The sequence below is a fragment of the Crotalus tigris genome, unplaced genomic scaffold (assembly GCF_016545835.1).
Source record: "Crotalus tigris isolate CLP2741 ecotype Arizona unplaced genomic scaffold, ASM1654583v1 scf7180000024383.4638030, whole genome shotgun sequence".
Classification (NCBI taxonomy): Eukaryota; Metazoa; Chordata; class Lepidosauria; order Squamata; family Viperidae; genus Crotalus; species Crotalus tigris.
The window spans coordinates 3,882,992-3,902,636 of NW_024100553.1; the positions used below are offsets into that span (position 1 = coordinate 3,882,992).

The 19,645-nt window shown below is 41.5% G+C and overlaps 1 protein-coding gene across 4 annotated transcripts in view; it reads left to right on the plus strand.

Moving 5' to 3' along the window:
• Window positions 1–19,645, plus strand: part of FLNA (filamin A) — a 77,781-nt gene that overhangs the window by 19,571 nt on the left and 38,565 nt on the right. For all 4 annotated transcript variants that reach the window (XM_039328774.1, XM_039328776.1, XM_039328775.1 and 1 more), the window contains exons 3-20: window positions 1,814–2,062; window positions 2,848–2,945; window positions 3,127–3,274; window positions 3,741–3,859; window positions 3,970–4,047; window positions 4,129–4,291; window positions 6,137–6,337; window positions 6,825–6,962; window positions 10,184–10,310; window positions 10,958–11,094; window positions 12,648–12,841; window positions 13,358–13,471; window positions 13,784–13,927; window positions 15,839–15,962; window positions 17,284–17,444; window positions 17,545–17,635; window positions 18,127–18,296; window positions 18,616–18,733. In XM_039328774.1, the coding sequence (XP_039184708.1) occupies window positions 1,814–2,062; window positions 2,848–2,945; window positions 3,127–3,274; window positions 3,741–3,859; window positions 3,970–4,047; window positions 4,129–4,291; window positions 6,137–6,337; window positions 6,825–6,962; window positions 10,184–10,310; window positions 10,958–11,094; window positions 12,648–12,841; window positions 13,358–13,471; window positions 13,784–13,927; window positions 15,839–15,962; window positions 17,284–17,444; window positions 17,545–17,635; window positions 18,127–18,296; window positions 18,616–18,733 (2,574 nt within the window). The remainder of the gene's footprint in view (window positions 1–1,813; window positions 2,063–2,847; window positions 2,946–3,126; window positions 3,275–3,740; window positions 3,860–3,969; window positions 4,048–4,128; window positions 4,292–6,136; window positions 6,338–6,824; window positions 6,963–10,183; window positions 10,311–10,957; window positions 11,095–12,647; window positions 12,842–13,357; window positions 13,472–13,783; window positions 13,928–15,838; window positions 15,963–17,283; window positions 17,445–17,544; window positions 17,636–18,126; window positions 18,297–18,615; window positions 18,734–19,645) is intronic.

The window sequence follows — 19,645 nt, forward strand, 5'->3', positions numbered from 1 at the left end:
TTTTCAGTGCCGTTTTAATTTTGACCGGTCACTATATGAAGTCAAAAACTACCTATACTATTATTTTGCATATAGACAGCCATGTCAATAAGCAGTGCAATTTTGCTTTTAAAACGGCTTTGCCTAACAGATCAGCAGGGCACCATACTGGAGAAGGGTGTTTTAAACATTTCTGGAAATAAAAAAAAAGATCATTGTCACTTGACAGACAGGTAGCCCTTCAGTCATAAAGACCTGTCCAATCACTGATTATTATTGGAGAAGGTTCTAAAGCAGGGGTCTTCAAACTTGGCCCTTTTATGACTTGCGGACTTCAACTCCCAGAATTCCTCAGCCAGGCACATTGTCTGAGGAATTCTGGGAGTTGAAGTCCGCAAGTCATAAAAGGGCCAAGTTTGAAGACCCCTGTTCTATAGCATGGAAACTGCATGTAGATGAATGTAGTTCTATGAATACTATGCAGTCTCTCTTTGGAATGTTCTCTTCCCAATATTCTATGCTATGATGTTTTGAGAGTCTATTAAAAACCCATCCCTTTACTGAACCCAACTTAAAAGTTTTTCTTCTTCCCTTTTTTAAAATATTTCTGTACAGAATGGTATACACCAGCGTTTTTCAACCTTGGCAACATTAAGCACTGACTGGCAGTTGAAGTTCATACATCTTAAAGTTGCCAACATTGAGAAACACTGGTATACATCAGAAGTACTGTATATTTATAGTGTACTATATATTTCTGCTTTGCATTTTAATTATCTGTTTTCGGAAGATTTCAAACCTCAGAATTCCTAGCCAGCATGATTAAGCTAACAGTAGCATATCTGAGGGACACTAGGTTGATTTTTATCTCTTGGATCATTAGGGTGAAAAACCAAGGTCTTGAATGAGTTAAATGTTTAGAGCAGAGGTCTTCAAACTTGGGCCTTTTATAACTTGTGGACTTCATTTCCCAGAATTCCTCAGCCAGGCACGCTGGTTGAAGAATTCTGGGAGTTGAAGTCCACAAGTCATAAAAGGCCCAAGTTTGAAGACCCCTGGTTTAGAGCATCCCCTAAGCAAACTATAGCTCAATATATCATTTCTGGTTAAAGGATCAGACATAATATTGAAGGCACAGATAACAACAAGATCTTTGTTCTTGCTAGTTTAGTTGATCCTACTTGCAAAAGCAAACAAATAGGAAGAGTTCCAAAACAGGCCAATATTCCAGAAAATGACATTCATCTGAGCATTTGAATTGTCTGGGCAACTCTGTTTGCCCAAGCCACTTGGGTATTGCATATGATGTGAAAATCTAGCCACTGTGTTTTGTAAACATGACCTATGATTTAGTAGGTTGTGTGAATCTTCCAAATATATTTCATTAAACATGGCTTAGTGGTGGATGGACAGTGATTAATTTTTATACGTTATTTATATGTAAGGTTTATACATGTTGTATATAGCATGTTTAAATGTGTGTTACGTATGTGTACACTTTGAGAGCAATCAGCTAAATTTCATTTTTAATGTGTGCCAATATGCCCACAGTAAAAAATGACAGTAAAGGTTATCTATCTTTTAACTATGATCTGTTTATAGGCAACAATTCTATGGTGGGGGAACCAAAAAGAATTGTGAAGGCTAGACTGGTCTTTCCCTTACTCTGTTATTAAACAAGAACTGCAGTTTAAATGAAACAAAAATTAGATTTCCTTGATATGGAGCAGGATAGTGGTAGAAGTGGGATTTTCTGTGGCTAATACTCTAGAGGTGGAAATCTCAGTGAATCTCTTCTGCTGTGAATGCTGATCTGTAATTCTGAATTTCTCAGACAGTAAAGCTATTGTGGATGGGAACCTGAAGCTGATTCTGGGCTTGATTTGGACATTGATCCTGCATTATTCCATCTCCATGCCCATGTGGGATGAGGAAGATGATGAAGAAGCCAAGAAACAAACTCCCAAACAGCGATTGCTAGGCTGGATCCAAAACAAACTACCCCAGTTGCCCATCACAAACTTCAGCAAGGATTGGCAGAGTGGGCGGGCTCTTGGAGCCCTGGTTGACAGCTGTGCCCCAGGTAGGGAAGGGGTCTGTCTTATTTGGTGCTTGGAGAATGCAAATGAATGGTGTTTACATGTGACTTTTCACTCGGGCTATCATTTCTGTATTTATTGTATGTAAAACTTTATTTATGAAAAATAAATTTATATGTAGAACTACTAACAGGTTTAGCTTTTCCCATTTGAGACATTTACTGGACTACCATTGTTGGTTTGGCAATGAATGTTGGAGATGATGGGAGATGTAGCAATGCTCCTCTTGGAGAGTCCTGGGAAGAAGAAGACTGATTTTGACCAATATCATTTAAAATCTGCTTCTCAAGGAGGAATAGGAACCTATTACTGGCAAGAGGCTTTTTAGCTCAGAATATAATAATTCATGAATACTTCTGAGCAAGATGAATGCACTATACCGTATGTTTCTCAGAGTTCGGATATTGCTGTTCTTAACAGTTAGTAAAATATGGAGCTAACTGATTACTTTGCATAATTTGCAGCTCTTCTGAGATGGGCAGCCATATAAATATGATAAATGCCTTGTTTGTATGTATGTATGTGTGTGTGTGTGTATATATATATATATATATATATATATATATATATATATATATATATATATATATATATATATATAGTACATCATGTGGCTTGTGCTCATATCGCTGGGAATTTTCTGAATTGAGACTGGCCTGTTTGCTAAAATAGAGGAGCAGATAAAATAATTCACCCTGCTATAAGTTTCTGTAGGAAAATATTTTTACTGTCTCTGGCTAATGAAGTCCTGGGGCATCTCTCCAAACAGGCTTGTGCCCTGACTGGGATTCATGGGATGCTAGCAAACCTGTCAACAATGCTCGTGAAGCTATGCAACAGGCTGATGATTGGCTGGGCATTCCACAGGTAAGGAAAGAATACTTAGTCTGTCCCCTACAGGATTCTGCATGAAGCAGGGCTTGACAGTGGATAATGTTGATAGGGTTGTTGGTGTGTATTTCTGGTATTTATTCCAAAAATAAACTGCTGCACCTTGAGGTGCACATACTTGGGTTAGATTTCTGCAGCAATTCTGTGTTTCCTGTAGGTGATCACTCCAGAAGAGATTGTAGATCCCAACGTGGATGAGCACTCAGTGATGACATACCTCTCTCAGTTCCCTAAAGCCAAGCTAAAGCCAGGAGCTCCTCTCAGACCAAAGCTCAATCCCAAGAAAGCCAGAGCTTATGGGCCAGGTGAGTCACAAATCAAAGCTAAGGACTTTGTGTTTGTGTGTGTGTGTGTGTGTGTGTGTGTGTGTGTATCACTTATGTATCTTGGAGACTGGTGACTGAATAGGTTGGCTGTTAAAGTAGGAATTTTGGATGACTAATTGGTTTAGTTTACATCACACTAAGACATAAATCATCCCATTCACTTTATATGGTGTATAAGGACGTGAGCAATGGTTTATGATTTTAGGCTACACAGTGATCAGACCTCTCTAATGTTGTCTTCTGGAAGTGTTGGGGTGGGTAGGAAATGTAGCTGTACATAACTGATAAGCAGCTAATTAGAGACAGCTGACATAGATAAATTGAAAATGCACAGGAAGAAATTTTGCAGGAGCGCTTCCTGTCTCAACCAAAGTGCTACCCTAGCACCATTGAAAGCAGCCATCCAGGAGAGATCACACATTCTCTATATCCTTGTTAATTTTAGGTATTGAACCCACGGGAAACATGGTGAAGAAGAAGGCTGAGTTCACAGTAGAAACCATCAGTGCTGGTCAGGGAGAAGTGCTGGTTTATGTAGAGGATCCAGCTGGCCATCGTGAAGAAGTAAGTATTTTTAGAAGCATATTGGGAAGAGTGGGTGGAATTTGAGGTGGGAACCTGAAACGGTTTGGTCTATGTAATGACTACTCAACTTTGTCATATTTATCTCCTAGGCTAAGGTCATCGCTAACAATGACAAGAATCGGACATTCTCAGTGTGGTATGTGCCTAAAGTGACAGGTGTCCACAAGGTAAGAATCATGAATATAGTGGCAGTCAATCAAAGAATGACTGAATGCCCCCTCCTCTGACTTCCTTCCTTTTTGTTCCAGGTGACGGTATTGTTTGCTGGGCAGCACATTGCCAAGAGTCCTTTTGAGGTGAATGTGGACAAATCCCATGGTGATGCCAGCAAGGTTACTGCTCAAGGCCCTGGCCTCGAATCCACTGGCAACATAGCCAACAAGACTACCTACTTTGAAATCTTTACTGCTGGTCAGTGAAGGGGGTGGGTCCTAGGGAGATAGCAGCCTGGATAGGAAATTGTACCAGTGAAAATGTACTTTGTTGAAAATTGAAAGTTTATAAGAAGACAGTAATTCTGTATCTCTCTCAGGTTTCCATGTGGTTTCAGAATTGCTATCAGAGGCTTGATTACCAAAAGGAATAGCAAATGTTTCCTAGTTTCAAGCTAGTTTTAATGGCTGATACTGACAAAACAGTTAAAGGATTCTGTTCAAGAATTTTAGTATCCTTTCATGAATTGCAGAGAATGCCAGCAAGTATATCATGAGTGAATTTCTTGTCTCATAGATCGGAATCTGGGGCTTCCCATTGGGAAACATGATGCCTCTAGAATAGCTCACTTATCTTCATTGTAAAGAGTAAAGAATATGAATAATTGTAGCATTTAAGTCACTGAGTATCTTAAGCTGTTCAGACTGTTCTTATTGAACTTGGCATGATATAAAATCAAACAGTGATGCAGGGCTTGGATGATATCAATTGCTCTGAAACTCTCAACTTAATCCAAAAATATCAGCTTCTTGGAAAGGTTTTTTTTCTTTCCCTTGCCCATCCTGAAACACATTGTTCTTCTTGTACAAAAAATATTCATTGTCCTAGTTGCCCTTTGCAAAATGAGAGATCTCTCATTGTTGCTTTTTGTACATATAATTATGAAGTGAGTAGCTTTTAAGTCTTCAAACATTAAAGATGATTAGCTTTTAACAGCTGCTGGTAAGCAGTTTAGTTGTATTGCTTGTTGTAGCTAGCACTCATAAAATTATTTGGAAATCCCAGACTCTTCTAGAGCATGGATGTCAAACTCGGTCATGTCACGTGACATATCACAACGTTTTTGCCTTTGCGGAGCCAGGGTGGGCATTGGCTGCCATTTTGACACCCCTTAGAGCATTTACATTCTAAATTTATCAGGATTCTTCCCATTTATTTTCCTTTTTGAAGCAAAGTCTGAAGCAAAATATACAGAGAGGGAGAACAAAAGGTTTTCTGATGCTATTTTTATTAGATAACTTACATAAGAATGCCATACTGTATGCAGAGGAAGCCGTATAAGTACTATAAATTGAACTCTGTTCTAAGAAGTTTGATCTTCCACCTGCATGAATAGGGTTTGATAGTTTGTTCAATTGCTGGAATTCAAATTTAAACACTGCTTTGGATCAATTAGCTGTTCCAGCTGTCATCTTCCTCCAAACTGATGTTGAGATTTTAAGATTGCCTTCCCCAACTGAGTGCCCTCCAGATGAGCTGGCAATCTAACTACCATGCTGGTTGAGAATTCTGGGCAATGCACTGTAGTCCCAGTAGATCTGGGGGCACCAGTTAAGGAAGACTAATTTAAAAAGGCAAAATGGTTTTGTAACGAGGGAGCAGAATGCGTTTAATGATGAAAATTCTGTTTTCCTAAAGTAATAATTGCTAATGGAGAAAGCATTTATATAATTTTGATAGTTTAAAGAAGTGCAGGCTTGGAATGTTGGTGAAAAAGCTCAAGCAATAATACTTGACGAAACATTGCTCTGTAGAGAATGGAACCTGGAATATTTCCCATTTCTGCGATTTCAAATGCAAATGGATGTGGGAGGCAAGGAGGTCTACTTTTAGGAGCTGGGTTTTCTAGGGACATAGGAATCATTCACATGGAAAGAATGAAAGTGCCTTTAGAGTTGGTCTATTAGCTTATACTGTCCAGGCCAGTTTGCTTTGTCAAAGTGCCACTGATAAACATTTTTTTTTCCACCATGCAATGCAGCATTGAAGGGTTAAACAAGGTACAGTGCACGTGATATTTAAGTTGTCTCATTACTGCCCCAGGTGCTGGGGTTGGAGAACTTGAGGTAATCATTCAAGATCCCACTGGCAAGAAAGGAACAGTTGAGCAGCAACTGGAAGACAAAGGCAATAGCACATATCGCTGCTCCTACAAGCCCACTTTGGAGGGCACCTACACCATCTACATTACCTTTGGTGGGATTCCCATCCCTCGCAGCCCGTACACAGTCACTGTGGGGCAAGGTGAGTCTCCTGGGCTTGATAGTGGGCCTCACTGTCCTTATCATCACTGCCTCTGCTTGGGTTCCTCTTTCTGGCCAGAAGAGGGTAAATCTCTACTCTATGCTAACCTCTGTCCTCTCCTTTCTGCCTACCTTCTCCTGTGCTGGCCAGCTCTCCTCTCTTCTGTCCTCTCTTCTCTGAAGAGCCATCTTCCTGGATCTCTGCTGACCCTCATCTCCTCCCAGCTGCTGCACGCCTGGACCCAGGGCTAATGGTATTTCACATGGCAAACGAGGGTGGAGGAAATGTGGCAGAAGTGCATGTCCTGTTGTGTCTGGGGGGGGGGCAGCCTATAACTTTTAAAATCCCACTCCCTTGTTTTCATGTGGGTACCCAGCACATTAATGATGGAAAGGACCTGCATATGTTTAGTAGAAAGGTGCTTGATTCTAGAGAATTGCATTCCACTGAGTCTTGATTCTCCTTGTTTCTTTTGCTGCGGCTGCAGCATGCAACCCCAATGCTTGCCGAGCGGTAGGTCGAGGCCTGCAACCCAAGGGGGTCCGAGTAAAAGAGACTTCAGACTTCAAGGTGTACACCAAGGGCGCTGGCAGCGGTGAGCTCAAGGTCACAATCAAAGGCCCAAGTAAGTCCCCTAGAGGCATTCTTCCCTACTGTGGTTTGCATTTCACAAGAATGAAAAAGGGGGTTGGTTGGTAGAGGGGAAGGATTTAGATTTTATGTAAACAAACCTGTTTGATTTCATCCTGTGTCTGATGTTAGCTCCTTATTGCACTTTCCCAGTGTTCAAAGGCATGCTGGGTCTGTTTTTGTTCAAAGAGTTGTACTTTCTTGTCTCTTTGGTTGATGTTTGGTACTCATCACACTGAATAGCTGGTATGTGTCCACAATGGAACTACTGCACAAGAGTTGTTGCCCATGAAACATTAATTAGATGAGAATCTGTTGTGTTTTGCCGTTGCTGTTTGATAGGTATATAAAGTTTCTGGTTCTTATCTAGGCTTTCAATTTCTGTGTCTAGTAGTCCCTTTTTAAAAACACGGGCAGGCTAGTATAAATGAGTATCCAAAATAGAGGAATCAACTTTATATCCTGAAAAAATGGCTGACTGAAGCTTAATTCACTTGTTGTGTTGTCTGGTATCGTCTTGACATTGGGCATTAATTCTGGGGATCATAGTTCTCTCCTAGCATGTCTGGAAGACCCATGGGAGAGGAAACTTAAACCTTTATCCTTTGTAAGTAGAGCACCCTTTAAAACACACTTCCCGGCAGGATACTTCTAATCCTGAAATATTTCAAAATTAGTGAGCCAGTTTGGATCCAGGAAACAAAAGAGAAAATGTCTAATGTCAACATACTCGCACCTTAAGCAGGTCTCAGCCTGGCCATTGCGTGTTGTGGAGTGGGTGCAAAGGATAGACATGGAGACAGGCTAATTTATTACAAAAAAGACCCAGTGAAGGCAAAATATAGCTTTTGGAGAACGAAGTAAGATGTAGATACTGAACATTAGTGCTTGAAATATGCTTCTTGGGGGTTTTTGGGGGGGGGGTTGTCATTAATACCCAGTCTCAATAAATGCATATATCTCTTCTAAAACTACAGTGTCAGGGAGCCTCTTTTTTTTTTTTTTGTCTATGGACTTGTTAAATTCTTGGGCCTTCTACAAGGCAAGTGTAATTAGCCTGCACATTGGAGATATGCTGGATTTGACAGCGGTAACCCTCAGTTCAAACCATAAGCATTCAAAGCAGGGTTGGGCAACTCAGCCTAAGGCAACCTTGAAAAGCCTGATCCAGGAAGATAAAAAATCTTGAGAGCGTGGCTGCTTCAGTTTTTTCCCTTGGGGGCTCCTATCTACAAAGATCCCAAAGATACATCGGGGAATGTTAATGACATCCGGAATTTTGCTCTTGCCAAATAGTAGATTACACTTGAGCTGTCTGAAGGTGAGCTGGGCCAGGCCTGTTTGATCAAGGCCCATTTGTGTGGCTGGAGAAAGAGCTAGGACTTCAGTTACTGTGTTAAGAAAATAAGGGTATTTAATGAACTGAAAGATAGGGTGGGTTTTATGCTCACCAGTCTCGCCTTCTATTAGGGTGAGATGACCTCACAAAAAAGGTGCCAAGATTTTTGAACTATCACATCAGCAGTGGACAATCCTGAATAGGATTCACACCACATGACGTCTGCCGGGACTCTCTGTATAAATGGGGCATAGTATCCGTCCCTCAGTATGACTGGGATCCCATGTCAAACTGTAGATCACATTGTGATCGGCTGTAAGCTGAGGGCACATACCAGTCCAGTATCTGATTTTTTAAATATAAAAATGGTTAGATGGCCTAGACCAGGGGTAGGCAACCTTGGCTCTTTTATGACTCATGGACTTCAACTCCCAGAATTCCTGAGCTGGCTCAGGAATTCTGAGAGTTGAAGTCCATGAGTCATAAAAGAGCCAAGGTTGCCTACCCCTGGCCTAAACATTGGTGTTTGAACATAGGTTTTTTAACATTTATATTTTATTGTGTTTTATTAATCTAGATGAAATGTTAATATATATTGCTACGATATATGTATGTATGATATGCCATACACTAAATAAATAAATAAGGATAAGATGATAGCATTGTTCAATGACAACTTGTAGTACAGTTAGTCCTTGACTTATGAACATAATTGAGTCTGGAATTACAATTGTGGTGATGGCCATTAAGCAGTGAACAATTACCTGTTTTGCAGCAGTTGTTAAGCGAACACTGTAGTCATAAATGAATCTGTTTTCCCCAAGGGGCATTTTTTGCCAGAAATTGGTAGCAAACACTGAAAACTAGCAAAAAAAATGCCAAAAATTGTTGACACATGACCATGGGACCCGCTAAACAGCTGTAAATGTGAGATGGTTGCTAAGCGCCTACAATGCGATTATGTGACTATGGGGGTGGGGTGAAGCACAGCCTAAAAAACGGTAGGTCTGGGGAAGGCCCATTGTAATTTTGCATAGTTGCTAAGTAACTGGGCATTAAGTGACGACTACCTGAATGCTTCCTTCTTTTACACTCTACTCTTTCTTTCCAAAGAAATGAGAAGGTTTAATTTCAGGATAAACTTGAGAAACGCAAGGTCAGTTGTCAACACAACTAAATCAACTTCAGGGTCACAAGGGCATTCAGATCCAAATCTCCCAAGTACTGTACTGGGCTTTCTCCTATGCCAGTGGTGGTGAACCTATGGCACGGGTGCCAGAGACGGCACTCAGAGCCCTCTCTGTGGGCATGCGTTCCGTCGCCCCAGACCTAGGCCTTCAGCTGAGTTTTATAAAACCTTTTCACTTTAGGCTTCCGCCACCGTGAGCAAAAAAAAAAAAAAAAAAAGGTTCAATCAGTCAATTTCAACTTCTCGCGGGGAAAAAAAAATCTTGCAGAGTTGGAATTGATTGATTGAACTTTTTAGTCCTACCCAGACTGTCGTTACCACTGCAGCCATGCCCACCCAATTGGCCACGCCCACCCAATTGGCCACACCCACCCGGCACTCGACGATGCATAAATGGGTTTTGGGTTGCAGTTTGGGCACTCAGTCTCTAAAAGGTTTGCCATCACTGTCCTATGCAGTGTGCATTGTCAAATTCTCCCCCTCCTCCGAAATCAAATTTATAAGACCTAAAAATAGGAAAATGCAGAAGTGCTTCTCACTTTCTACAAAAACCCCACAACAATCCCTTGGGGATTCTTTTTCCAGCCACTACAAATTAGCTATCTGAGGAGGCTGCCTCATTGTGCCTAATTATAGGGCTGGCTTGACTTGATCATTGCAATTCTCTCTCTCTCTCTTCTCTTTCCAGAAGGATTAGAAGAACGTGTCAAGCAGAAGGATCTGGGTGATGGAGTATATAGTTTTGAATACTACCCAACTGTACCTGGCAATTATACTATCACAATAACTTGGGGAGGGCAGCACATCCCCCGCAGGTGAGATGGAAGGCAAAACCCAGATGGGGGGCAAGAAAGATACAACTATTATTGAAAAGTGTCTGTTCAGGTTCCTGAGACTATGGAGAGGAAAGCTATAAAGTTCTGTGATACACAACAGGGCCAAGCAGGGTATGCAAGGTTGCTTATATGGAACATAACCATGATTTTGGTGAAGGTACTTAGGGTATAAGTACTGTGTTCAGTTTTGTCTATTGAGATTCTCAGTCATCCAGGTCATGGTTGTCCCAAAGGTGCTTTTTTTCAAAAGGCAACTGGACTTCATTTTCCTTGAAGACGTTTCGCTTTTTGGATGAGAAGTGAAACATCTTCAAGGAAAAACAAAGTTCAGTTGCCTTTTGGTGGGGGGAAAGCACCTTTGTGTTCAGTTTTGGAATTTGCTGACCAAAATGAGGCAGACAGAAGCATTCAGTAATTCTTTTGCTCTACATCTTTTGATGGAAGACTGTGGTAGATAAGTTGCCACTGAGACTATGCTAGAGCAAGTCTGAACAGACAGCATTCAGGTGTATTGAGCTTCAGGTCCTAGAAAGGAGAAGTCTGGTTAGGAAAGGCTGCTATAGGGTCTCTTTACAGGATAACTATTACTGAAGCAGAATGTAAAAAGTTACCTCTTTAACTTGTAGCCCATTTGAGGTGAGAATTGGGACAGAATGCACAAACCAGAAGGTGCGAGCCTGGGGGCCAGGTTTGGAAGGAGGTGTCGTGGGCAAGTCGGCAGATTTCGTAGTGGAGGCCATTGGGGATGATGTTGGCACATTAGGTAAGTGGTCTTCCACCTTGCATCACTATCTTGCATTTCCATGTTCGATTTATTTATATGATTTACATCCTCTCCCTCCCACTTCCCACTTCCCACAAGGGCAGCTATAAGGATTAAAAAATCCAATACATCCTTAATCTGGAGAATTCATCCAAATGTCATTTGAAAGCTTTCCTCCCATGTAGGGGAAAAGGAACTGCTTTGGCCTATGTCTTTACAGTAGCAGAATTCCTTGTTCTCATCTAGCCTCCGCAATAGTTTTGAATCATTCAGTCTCTCTGCAACAGGCATGTTTGGATAATTTCAGCATTGGGGGCTGACGTCTTAAGTTATTCTACATAATGAGTTGCCTTGAGGATGGTTGATTTTCATGAGAATCACAGTTGCTCTATAAAGAATTCTGTGTGCTTCCAGTGTCTAACTGGACATGAATTAAAATTCTATATGTCACTTCTTAAAATATCTTTGCACAGAGATCAGACTTTTCTGAACTGTTTCTGCCTTAATGCTTTCCCACTAACTGAGGTAATCCATGGCCCTACTGGATATTATTATACCCTTTGGAGGGAGCAGTCGCTATCAAAACTGGCATTTTGCAGTGCTGCTAACTTGGGGGTCTCTCCCCTGACCAAGCTTCTATTGAAATGAGTATTTAACTCATGTCACAACTGCCACTCTTGGGGAAGCAAGCATTTGGGGGCACTTTTTTTCCCTTTCTCCATCCCATTCATAAGGAAGCCTTCAAAACCATCCTAGTCTTGGGACTACCTGAATTTTTTTGTTCAGAGGGGATACCCTCTTAGCTTATTTTGGGAATCAATCAACAATTTAATACATCGCTGCCACTATACCAGAATAATACATTTAGAATTTTTATATGATCACCGCTTTAACTAGGGGCTCCTTAGCCATAAGTGGTTATGTGTCTATGATTTGTATTTAGAGATTGTTTATAAAATCATTTTGTATGAACAGATTATATGGATACAATTGGTTTCTGTTCAGAGGTTGAGATCTCTGTGTTTATCCACATAATATTTTTTTCCTAAGGACTGGACCATCTCTCTCTCCTTCGTTCTCTTTTCTAGAGAATGATCCTTTCCCTTTCTCATTTTTAGTCCATCCCTTACCTCTGCCTTAGCTAACTGTCCTGCCTTATTTACATGGAAGTGTCCAATTAACCCTTTACTTTCTTTATTGCAAAGCATTTCATTTCATCACATTTCCTTCTAAGGACAGGAGGCTTGTAGATTTATTTTTGTTGTCATTAGTTTATAGACGATTTTGAGAATCTTGGTTTGTATGATCCAACTTTTCCCAACCTCACGGTTTCTAGGCATGTTGAATTTCAGTACTGCTGTGAAATTAGAGAAATCGTAGCCTAAAACACCTGGAAGGCATCGGGGATGGCTGTATTAGTAGCAGAACGTCACATGAAATATGTTGTCTTCAAAACTTTGTTCCTTGTATGCTTTGCTTGCTGTTTAGAGGTGCTATAAATGTTCTGTTCTGTTCTGTGTAAGCACCTGATTCATCCTCTCTATTCCTTGAAGGCTTCTCAGTGGAGGGTCCCTCACAGGCAAAGATTGAATGTGATGACAAGGGAGATGGCTCCTGCGATGTGCGCTACTGGCCCCAGGAGCCAGGGGAATATGCAGTCCATGTGCTCTGCAACAATGAAGACATCAAACTCAGTCCCTTCATGGCAGAAATCAAGGCTGCTCCCAAGGACTTCTATCCTGAGAAGGCAAGTACCTCTTTGCCAGAAAGGTGGGCTCAATAAGGGTTATGTTTCCTTTTTGTGCATCCTGGCTTTAATTTTGTATGCAGATGCTTCTGTGGTAGGAGATGAGTTAATAGCCAGTCATTTGGACACCTATGGCTGGCTGGTGGGGAGGTTGTGGTGGTGGTTTGCAAATGCACCTTTAAGAACATACTTTTAAAGCTGTGTCTGCACATGAGGTTTAAAGTGACTGTTTCCTTGGGAAAATAATATAAATCAAGGTTTCTTGCTATCTTGGTTGGGGAAATCTGTGAATGGAATTTTGAGCAGGTCTTCCAGATGAAAACAATGAAATGGAAGGTCTTTTATGCCAATTGTTCAGGACTTTATCCAACTTTAATTCTCTGGCTGATCCTATCTTCCAAAATCTCCCAGCAAAATTGATTGACTTTTTTTGTGTGTTGGGGGGGGAAGGGGGCATGTCTTGTGACGGTCAGCAAAGGTTTTTCAGTTAACAGTTCTCTTTCAACTCCTCTCAAGGTGAAAGCGCAGGGCCCAGGCCTAGAGAAGACTGGTGTTGCGGTCAACAAGCCTGCAGAGTTCACGGTAGATGCAAGGAGTGGTGGAAAAGCACCTCTCAAAGTGCAAGTACAGGTGAGATAGTTTACATCGCCAATAGGCACGGGATTCTCCATTGCTGAGAGATGCCTTCCCCAGCCGGGTGTCTAACCAGTGTATCTGGCTAGATTGGGACTTTAACTCTTAGACATGAGTGGGAAGTAACAAGAAATTGAGAACTATTTGGGAATTCTGCCAATGTTAGCCCCAGTGCATCTGGAGAGTACCTTTTGGAAAGTTGCTTTAAAAGGAATTGGAGAAGTGCTTTCTCCATGATGGGGAGGGTAAAAAAATTGTGGTAAAAGACATTCGCCTGCAGAAAGATGATTTTTGATTTCTGTATCTCAGGACTCTGAAGGATCGCCAGTAGATGTCTCAGTGAAGGATAATGGCAATGGCACCTATAACTGTTCCTACTTGCCCAAGAAGCCAATGAAGCACACTGCGATGGTGTCATGGGGAGGAGTCAATATTCCCAACAGTCCTTACAGGGTTAGTGTTCCTTGCAGTAGCAAGCAACGTTATTAGGGCAAAATGGGACTTCATTAATCTTGGTCCCAGGAAGCAAAAGGCTGCCTCAGAATGCCCTACAAAAGCCTCTGAAGCCAGAGGCTTTTCACATGTAGGTTTCCCTCCCAAACAACAACTAACTACTACTACTTTATTATTATGATCAGTCACAAAGTCAGTCAGAGGTTTAGACTGGATTTGGAATTTTTTCTACCCATTGAGTCCTTCCCAAGGACCTGGTAGATGTTGTTTAAAAGGTATCGTCGCAGGATGTAAACTGTTTTAAGGAAAGCTGCCCTTTGCAATTGACTGATGGTGATTTTGTCAATGCCGATGGTGTTCAGGTGGTACTACAGACATTTTGGAATTGTACTCAGTGTTACTATTGGTACTGTCTTTGCTTTCTTTTGCCACAGTTCTATTTGCCAGGCTTTATGTTTTGTGATTTCATCCAGTTCTTTCTCTTCTACTCTGCTGTCTCCAAGTATTGCAAAGTCCACAATCCAGACTTTTTTTTTGTCTGTCTTATCAATAGTTATTAAGTCTGGGGTATTGTATGCCAGATGCTTGCATGCTTGAATTCTAAAGTCCCAGAGCTTTAGCTTCTTTATTTTCTATTATTTTGTCTATTTTGTGGTTTCACCACTTCTTGCTTGCAGGCAAATAGGATTTCTTGCAGATATTCCAACACAGCCTTGTTACTACTCTGTCAATGCCATTGTTTGTAATGAGTCGACTTGATTTTGTATTGATTTTGCACAGCAGCCCACCATTTCTTCATTTGCGGTCTGTTGCTGTCTTTTTCAGTTCTGGCTTTATATGCATTATTATACACAGCAATGTGAAATCATAGCTGACAGTTCTTTAGCTAGCATTGGCCTTCATATGCATTAAGTTCTTCCCAAGAACCTAGGATGTTATAGTGTATCAGGATAGTATGTGTGTGTATCCAAGTACTTGGCAATATGCAGATTTTCAAAGTGTTGTCCATGGTTTTTTGGTATGGCGCCCAATGTTCTGATAATCGCTGGGACCTCCACAGTTGGTATTGCTATAATCTTTCAAATTAATTTTTCAGATCTTGGTACTTTGAGCTCTTCAATTCTTTGTCTTCTACTATTCTACTATGTATTGCCACATCAATTATCCACCCTTTCTTTGTTTCAACAATAATTAAATCTGTGGTGTTATGTGCCAAGATATTAGCAGTTTGTATTGTGAAATCTTGCAATATTTTAACTGGTAATTTTCAAGTACCTTTTCTATATGCCCACCAATTTTTCATTACTGATGCATAATTTTTACAGATATTCCAGTGAATCATTTTGGCAATTGTGCTAGGTCATTGTTTATAATCACTTTGTGTGATTTTTTTTGCATGAGCTTAGTATATGATCTATTCTTTCTTCTGCTTCTTTGAATCGTCTGCACTTTGAACCACTGGATGATTTTTTTTCCCAATTTTGGCCTTGCTTGCATTAGTTCAAATAGCTGATTCTTGAGTAGTCAAAATCTTTAGTTTCTTTTTTTTTTAAATGTTCCAGTTGCAAGCCATTGTTATTATTTAGATGTAATATAGCCACCCAATGCAATAAACTTTGGGCAAGGAATAGAAAGCAGTTTCCCCTTGTAAACAAAACTGTTTCGGCTGCAACATGGCTGGACTCCCGTTAGATTTCCTTCCTTCCTTTTTTTTTCTATTGATGGCCTGCACGCTCACCCTCTTCAGATGTTTAAGACAAATCCTCAAACATTAAAGAAGTTACCTTCTTGCTGTGATGACTCCAGGAACTTTTCTAAGTTGCATATTCCAGTTTTAGGGAGAGCACTTATCTTCTCCCACCTCTCCAGCCCCAAGTTCAAAGACAAAATTTTGCATTCTTGTGTCTCTAGGTAAATGTTGGAGCTGGCAGCCATCCCCACAAAGTGAAAGTGTATGGTCCTGGTGTGGCAAAGACGGGCTTAAAGGCTCATGAACCGACCTACTTTACAGTCGATTGCACAGAAGCCGGGCAGGGTGAGTTGAGCCGTTTCCATCCTTGATGCCTTGGAATGTCTGGTATTGCTGGAATGGAGGAAGAGGAGGAATGGGCCACCCCCATCCCAGCCCACCCCACCTTCCAGTCCAGCATAAACCAGACCAAACATTAGCTCTGAGAAGCTAGTCTTCTGAAGAACACCAACATTGGTCTGATTAAGCATTGGGGGCAGGGACTTTTCAGGCTCATTCTTAATTGGGGAACCAAGAATAAATGCTTGTGTTGTAAAATGCTCTAAGAAGCACTTAACGCTGAAGGGCAGCACGTAAAACATGACTTTTGTTTCCTGCTCCCCCTCCCTTTCTCCTTCTGGCAGCCAAGGGAACAAAAGACAAGGCTGTACAATCTTTCTAGCCCTTTCATTTAGACTGGCTTGTCCACCTCTGATGCCCAGTTCTGAAGCCTTTTCTATCCTAACAGCTGCTGCTCATCGCCTTCTTTGTGCCGAGAAGGTTGTGTCTTTGGAATCCCTTTAATTAGCTTTTCTCTCCCCTGCTCCCTCCCACGGTTAGGTGTCTCACAAAGCCCCGGTGATGGAGGTGATGAAAATAAGGGGAGAGAGAAAGCTGTGCTGCTTCAGATGTTGCCAAGATATAGCTCCCCTCGGCTGCAACCACCATGGCCAGCCATTGATATAATGGGGTTTAATCCCATAGCATCTGGAGGACAGTTTCAAAACTTCCAAACGGACAAGCAACCCACAGCTGGAAAATATTTGTCCTTTCCCACTGCTAATTTTTAAGTGCAGTGGAGTACAGAGATAGAGCAGTGCCTAACTTGTATTCTGTGGCAAACAGTAACTAAACTTCCTTCCCAATTGCTTGGCATAATGCCTTAATTTTGTAGTGTACTATGTGTCTCTGAACAAGTTACAGAAAGGAATTAGCATCAAGACCATTCTGGCCTTGCTTTGTTTTCTTTCCCATGCCCTACAATTTTGCTTTTCCTCATCCTTGATTTCTTTTAAAAGCTATAAGGATTTAGAGGCATATTATAAAAGGTACCCTGAGTTCTTTGCACACTTCATGTGTGAGTTGATAGCCTGCATCTTTGCCTTTATTGGCCTACATCATGGCCACTCCAGAAAAGACCAGAATTGCCCATTGGAGAAACAATCCTCCTCAACTAACCTTTAGAATGCAAGATTGAAGCTGGAGGTTGATAGATTTCAGGGGCAGAACCATGTGGGCATGTCTTGGTCCACTTTCAAGATTTGGGATTTGTGTCACAATTGTAGGATCGGGTTTTAATAGCGCACCTACATGCCTTTCACATGTGCTGACTTGTCTCTTCTTAAAGGTGATGTGAGCATTGGCATCAAGTGTGCCCCTGGTGTGGTGGGCCCAGCTGAGGCTGACATCAATTTTGACATTATTCGGAATGATAATGACACCTTCACGGTCAAGTATACCCCCCAGGGTGCTGGAAGCTACACAATCTTGGTGCTGTTTGCTGACCAGGTAAGACCATTTCTCAGAGGGACCACTGCAAAATTGCGAGGTGTGGGAGAGTCACCTGGAGATTGTTCCCTTTTTTCACCTGCTTCTTCTTGATCTCTAGGCCACCCCTAGCAGCCCCATCAGAGTCAAAGTGGAACCCTCGCATGATGCCAACAAAGTCAAAGCTGAGGGACCTGGCCTCAACAGGACTGGTGAGTTGGGGATATGTTTTGCAAGAGGCTGTACATTACAAATAGGAGCTGGGAGCATAAAAGTTGTGTCTGGAACTCCTGATCCAATGACTTGCAGAAAGAAACAGAACTCAATCCTATTGAATGTGGATAAAAACAAAGGGCTTTGTAAATATTGGTATTAAGCAGCAATGTCCCAGAGAAACTTTTAACTTATTTTGATAAGATGCGTAATTTCCTTGTCTGATGAGCTTCCTGAGGTTCTCATTCATGCAACATCTCATGCAACACTGAAATAGATCAAGGTGGTGGGTGCTAGTTTTAGAATGATTTTTAATCTTGTGAGCTTAAAATCATCTTATAATATAATACAACCTTCCAAAGTGCCTGGGAAAAATAAACTCTATTCTACCCCATGGCAGTGCTTGGTGCAAAAAATCAATAAAGCAGAAAGCATGCTACCAACCTGGAAAGTTTGCCTGCCCTTCTGAAAGTTTCTCCTGCTTCCTCAGGTGTGGAGATGGGGAAGCCAACCCACTTCACAGTTAACACCAAGCCAGCAGGCAAGGCCAAGCTGGATGTGCAGTTCACTGGCCCAGCCAAGGGAGATGCCGTAAGAGACTCTGAAATAATCGATCACCATGATAACACCTATACTGTCAGATATACCCCTGTGCAGCAGGTAAGTTATGAGAAGAGAGGGGGACTTTCTGAGATTCATCTGAAATGTCACGTCTTGTTAAATAGCGAACTACTAGAAGCTTTGTACAGATTTGCCACCTTAGGAAAGCAAGGCTTTTTAGTGAAACCTTGCTAGTCAGCCAGAGGATGGGACTTGGCAGCCTTACTTCCTCCTTCCCTTAAATAACTGGGCAAGTGGCTTCTAGGAAGAGTCTTGATGGGAAGTCAATAGGAAGGATGCGGGCTTGTAGAATGGGAAGGAAGCACTGCAGACTAGGGTGCCTGTACACACACTGATAAGTGTTCCTCTTGTATTTCAGGGCAACCTTGGAGTAAATGTAACATACGGGGGAGACCAAATTCCCAAAAGCCCTTTCAATGTGGGAGTAGCTCCCACCCTGGACCTTGGCAAGATCAAGATCTCTGGACTTGGAGACAGTACGTATCCCAGTAGCTTCAATTCTATGCTTGCTTTTGCCTCCTGATCACAGGGAAGGGTGCTGAATAACACCAAGCACCACTCTCTGAATGCTGTGATTTTTTTTTTTTTTTTTACTGAATACTCTCAAGTTCTGGAAATGTTATGCTGCATTTGGCTAATGTATTTTTTTTTAGCTGCTGTGGAAGCTGGACATTTGTTGCTTCTTTTTTTAAAAGAAAAAAAACAATGATTTTCAGAATGTCTAACTCTGTTTGCCGATACAGCATGGATGAAAATTGCACCTCACAACATCTGGAGGGCTTTGGGTTCCACATCCATTTTTAGACCATGCCTGAATTGAGAGTTCAAAAAAAAAAAAAAAAAAGCCAGTGTGCACAGCTGTCTAGCATCTGCTAACAGTTGTCTTTTGGGACTGGACCAAGAAGCCTGCCTGTTCCAGCTTTCTGTCAGGACCAGATGGCCTCTGGGAAGTTTGCACAGGACCTGATTCAAATGACAAAATAGAATCTAGTATATTTATGGCTTTACATAAAAGGTGCAGTTCTGCTAGAATATAGACTGTGGGTACGCAGTCATCCTTGGGGTTTTGCCATCAGTGAAAGCTTGAGATTCTCAAGGCCAAATTATATTATACAAAATTGTGGCCAATATGTTTAGCTCAACTCTTTCTCTTGTACATACACACCTCATCTGTCAAGTTTCCATCAGATTTATCCTGAACTGTGATGGTGATTTTCATCCTAGCCATCCAACTTCTTGCTCCAGACCAATCCAGAGTTGTGAACCATCTTTTAAAACATCTTTGAACACACTGTTGAATTGTATGGGTGAACTGAACATGATTGTGGTAATGGGTAGCATCAAGTTCCATTATTATCCCTTCATCTTCCACCAATCACGCTGTGTTT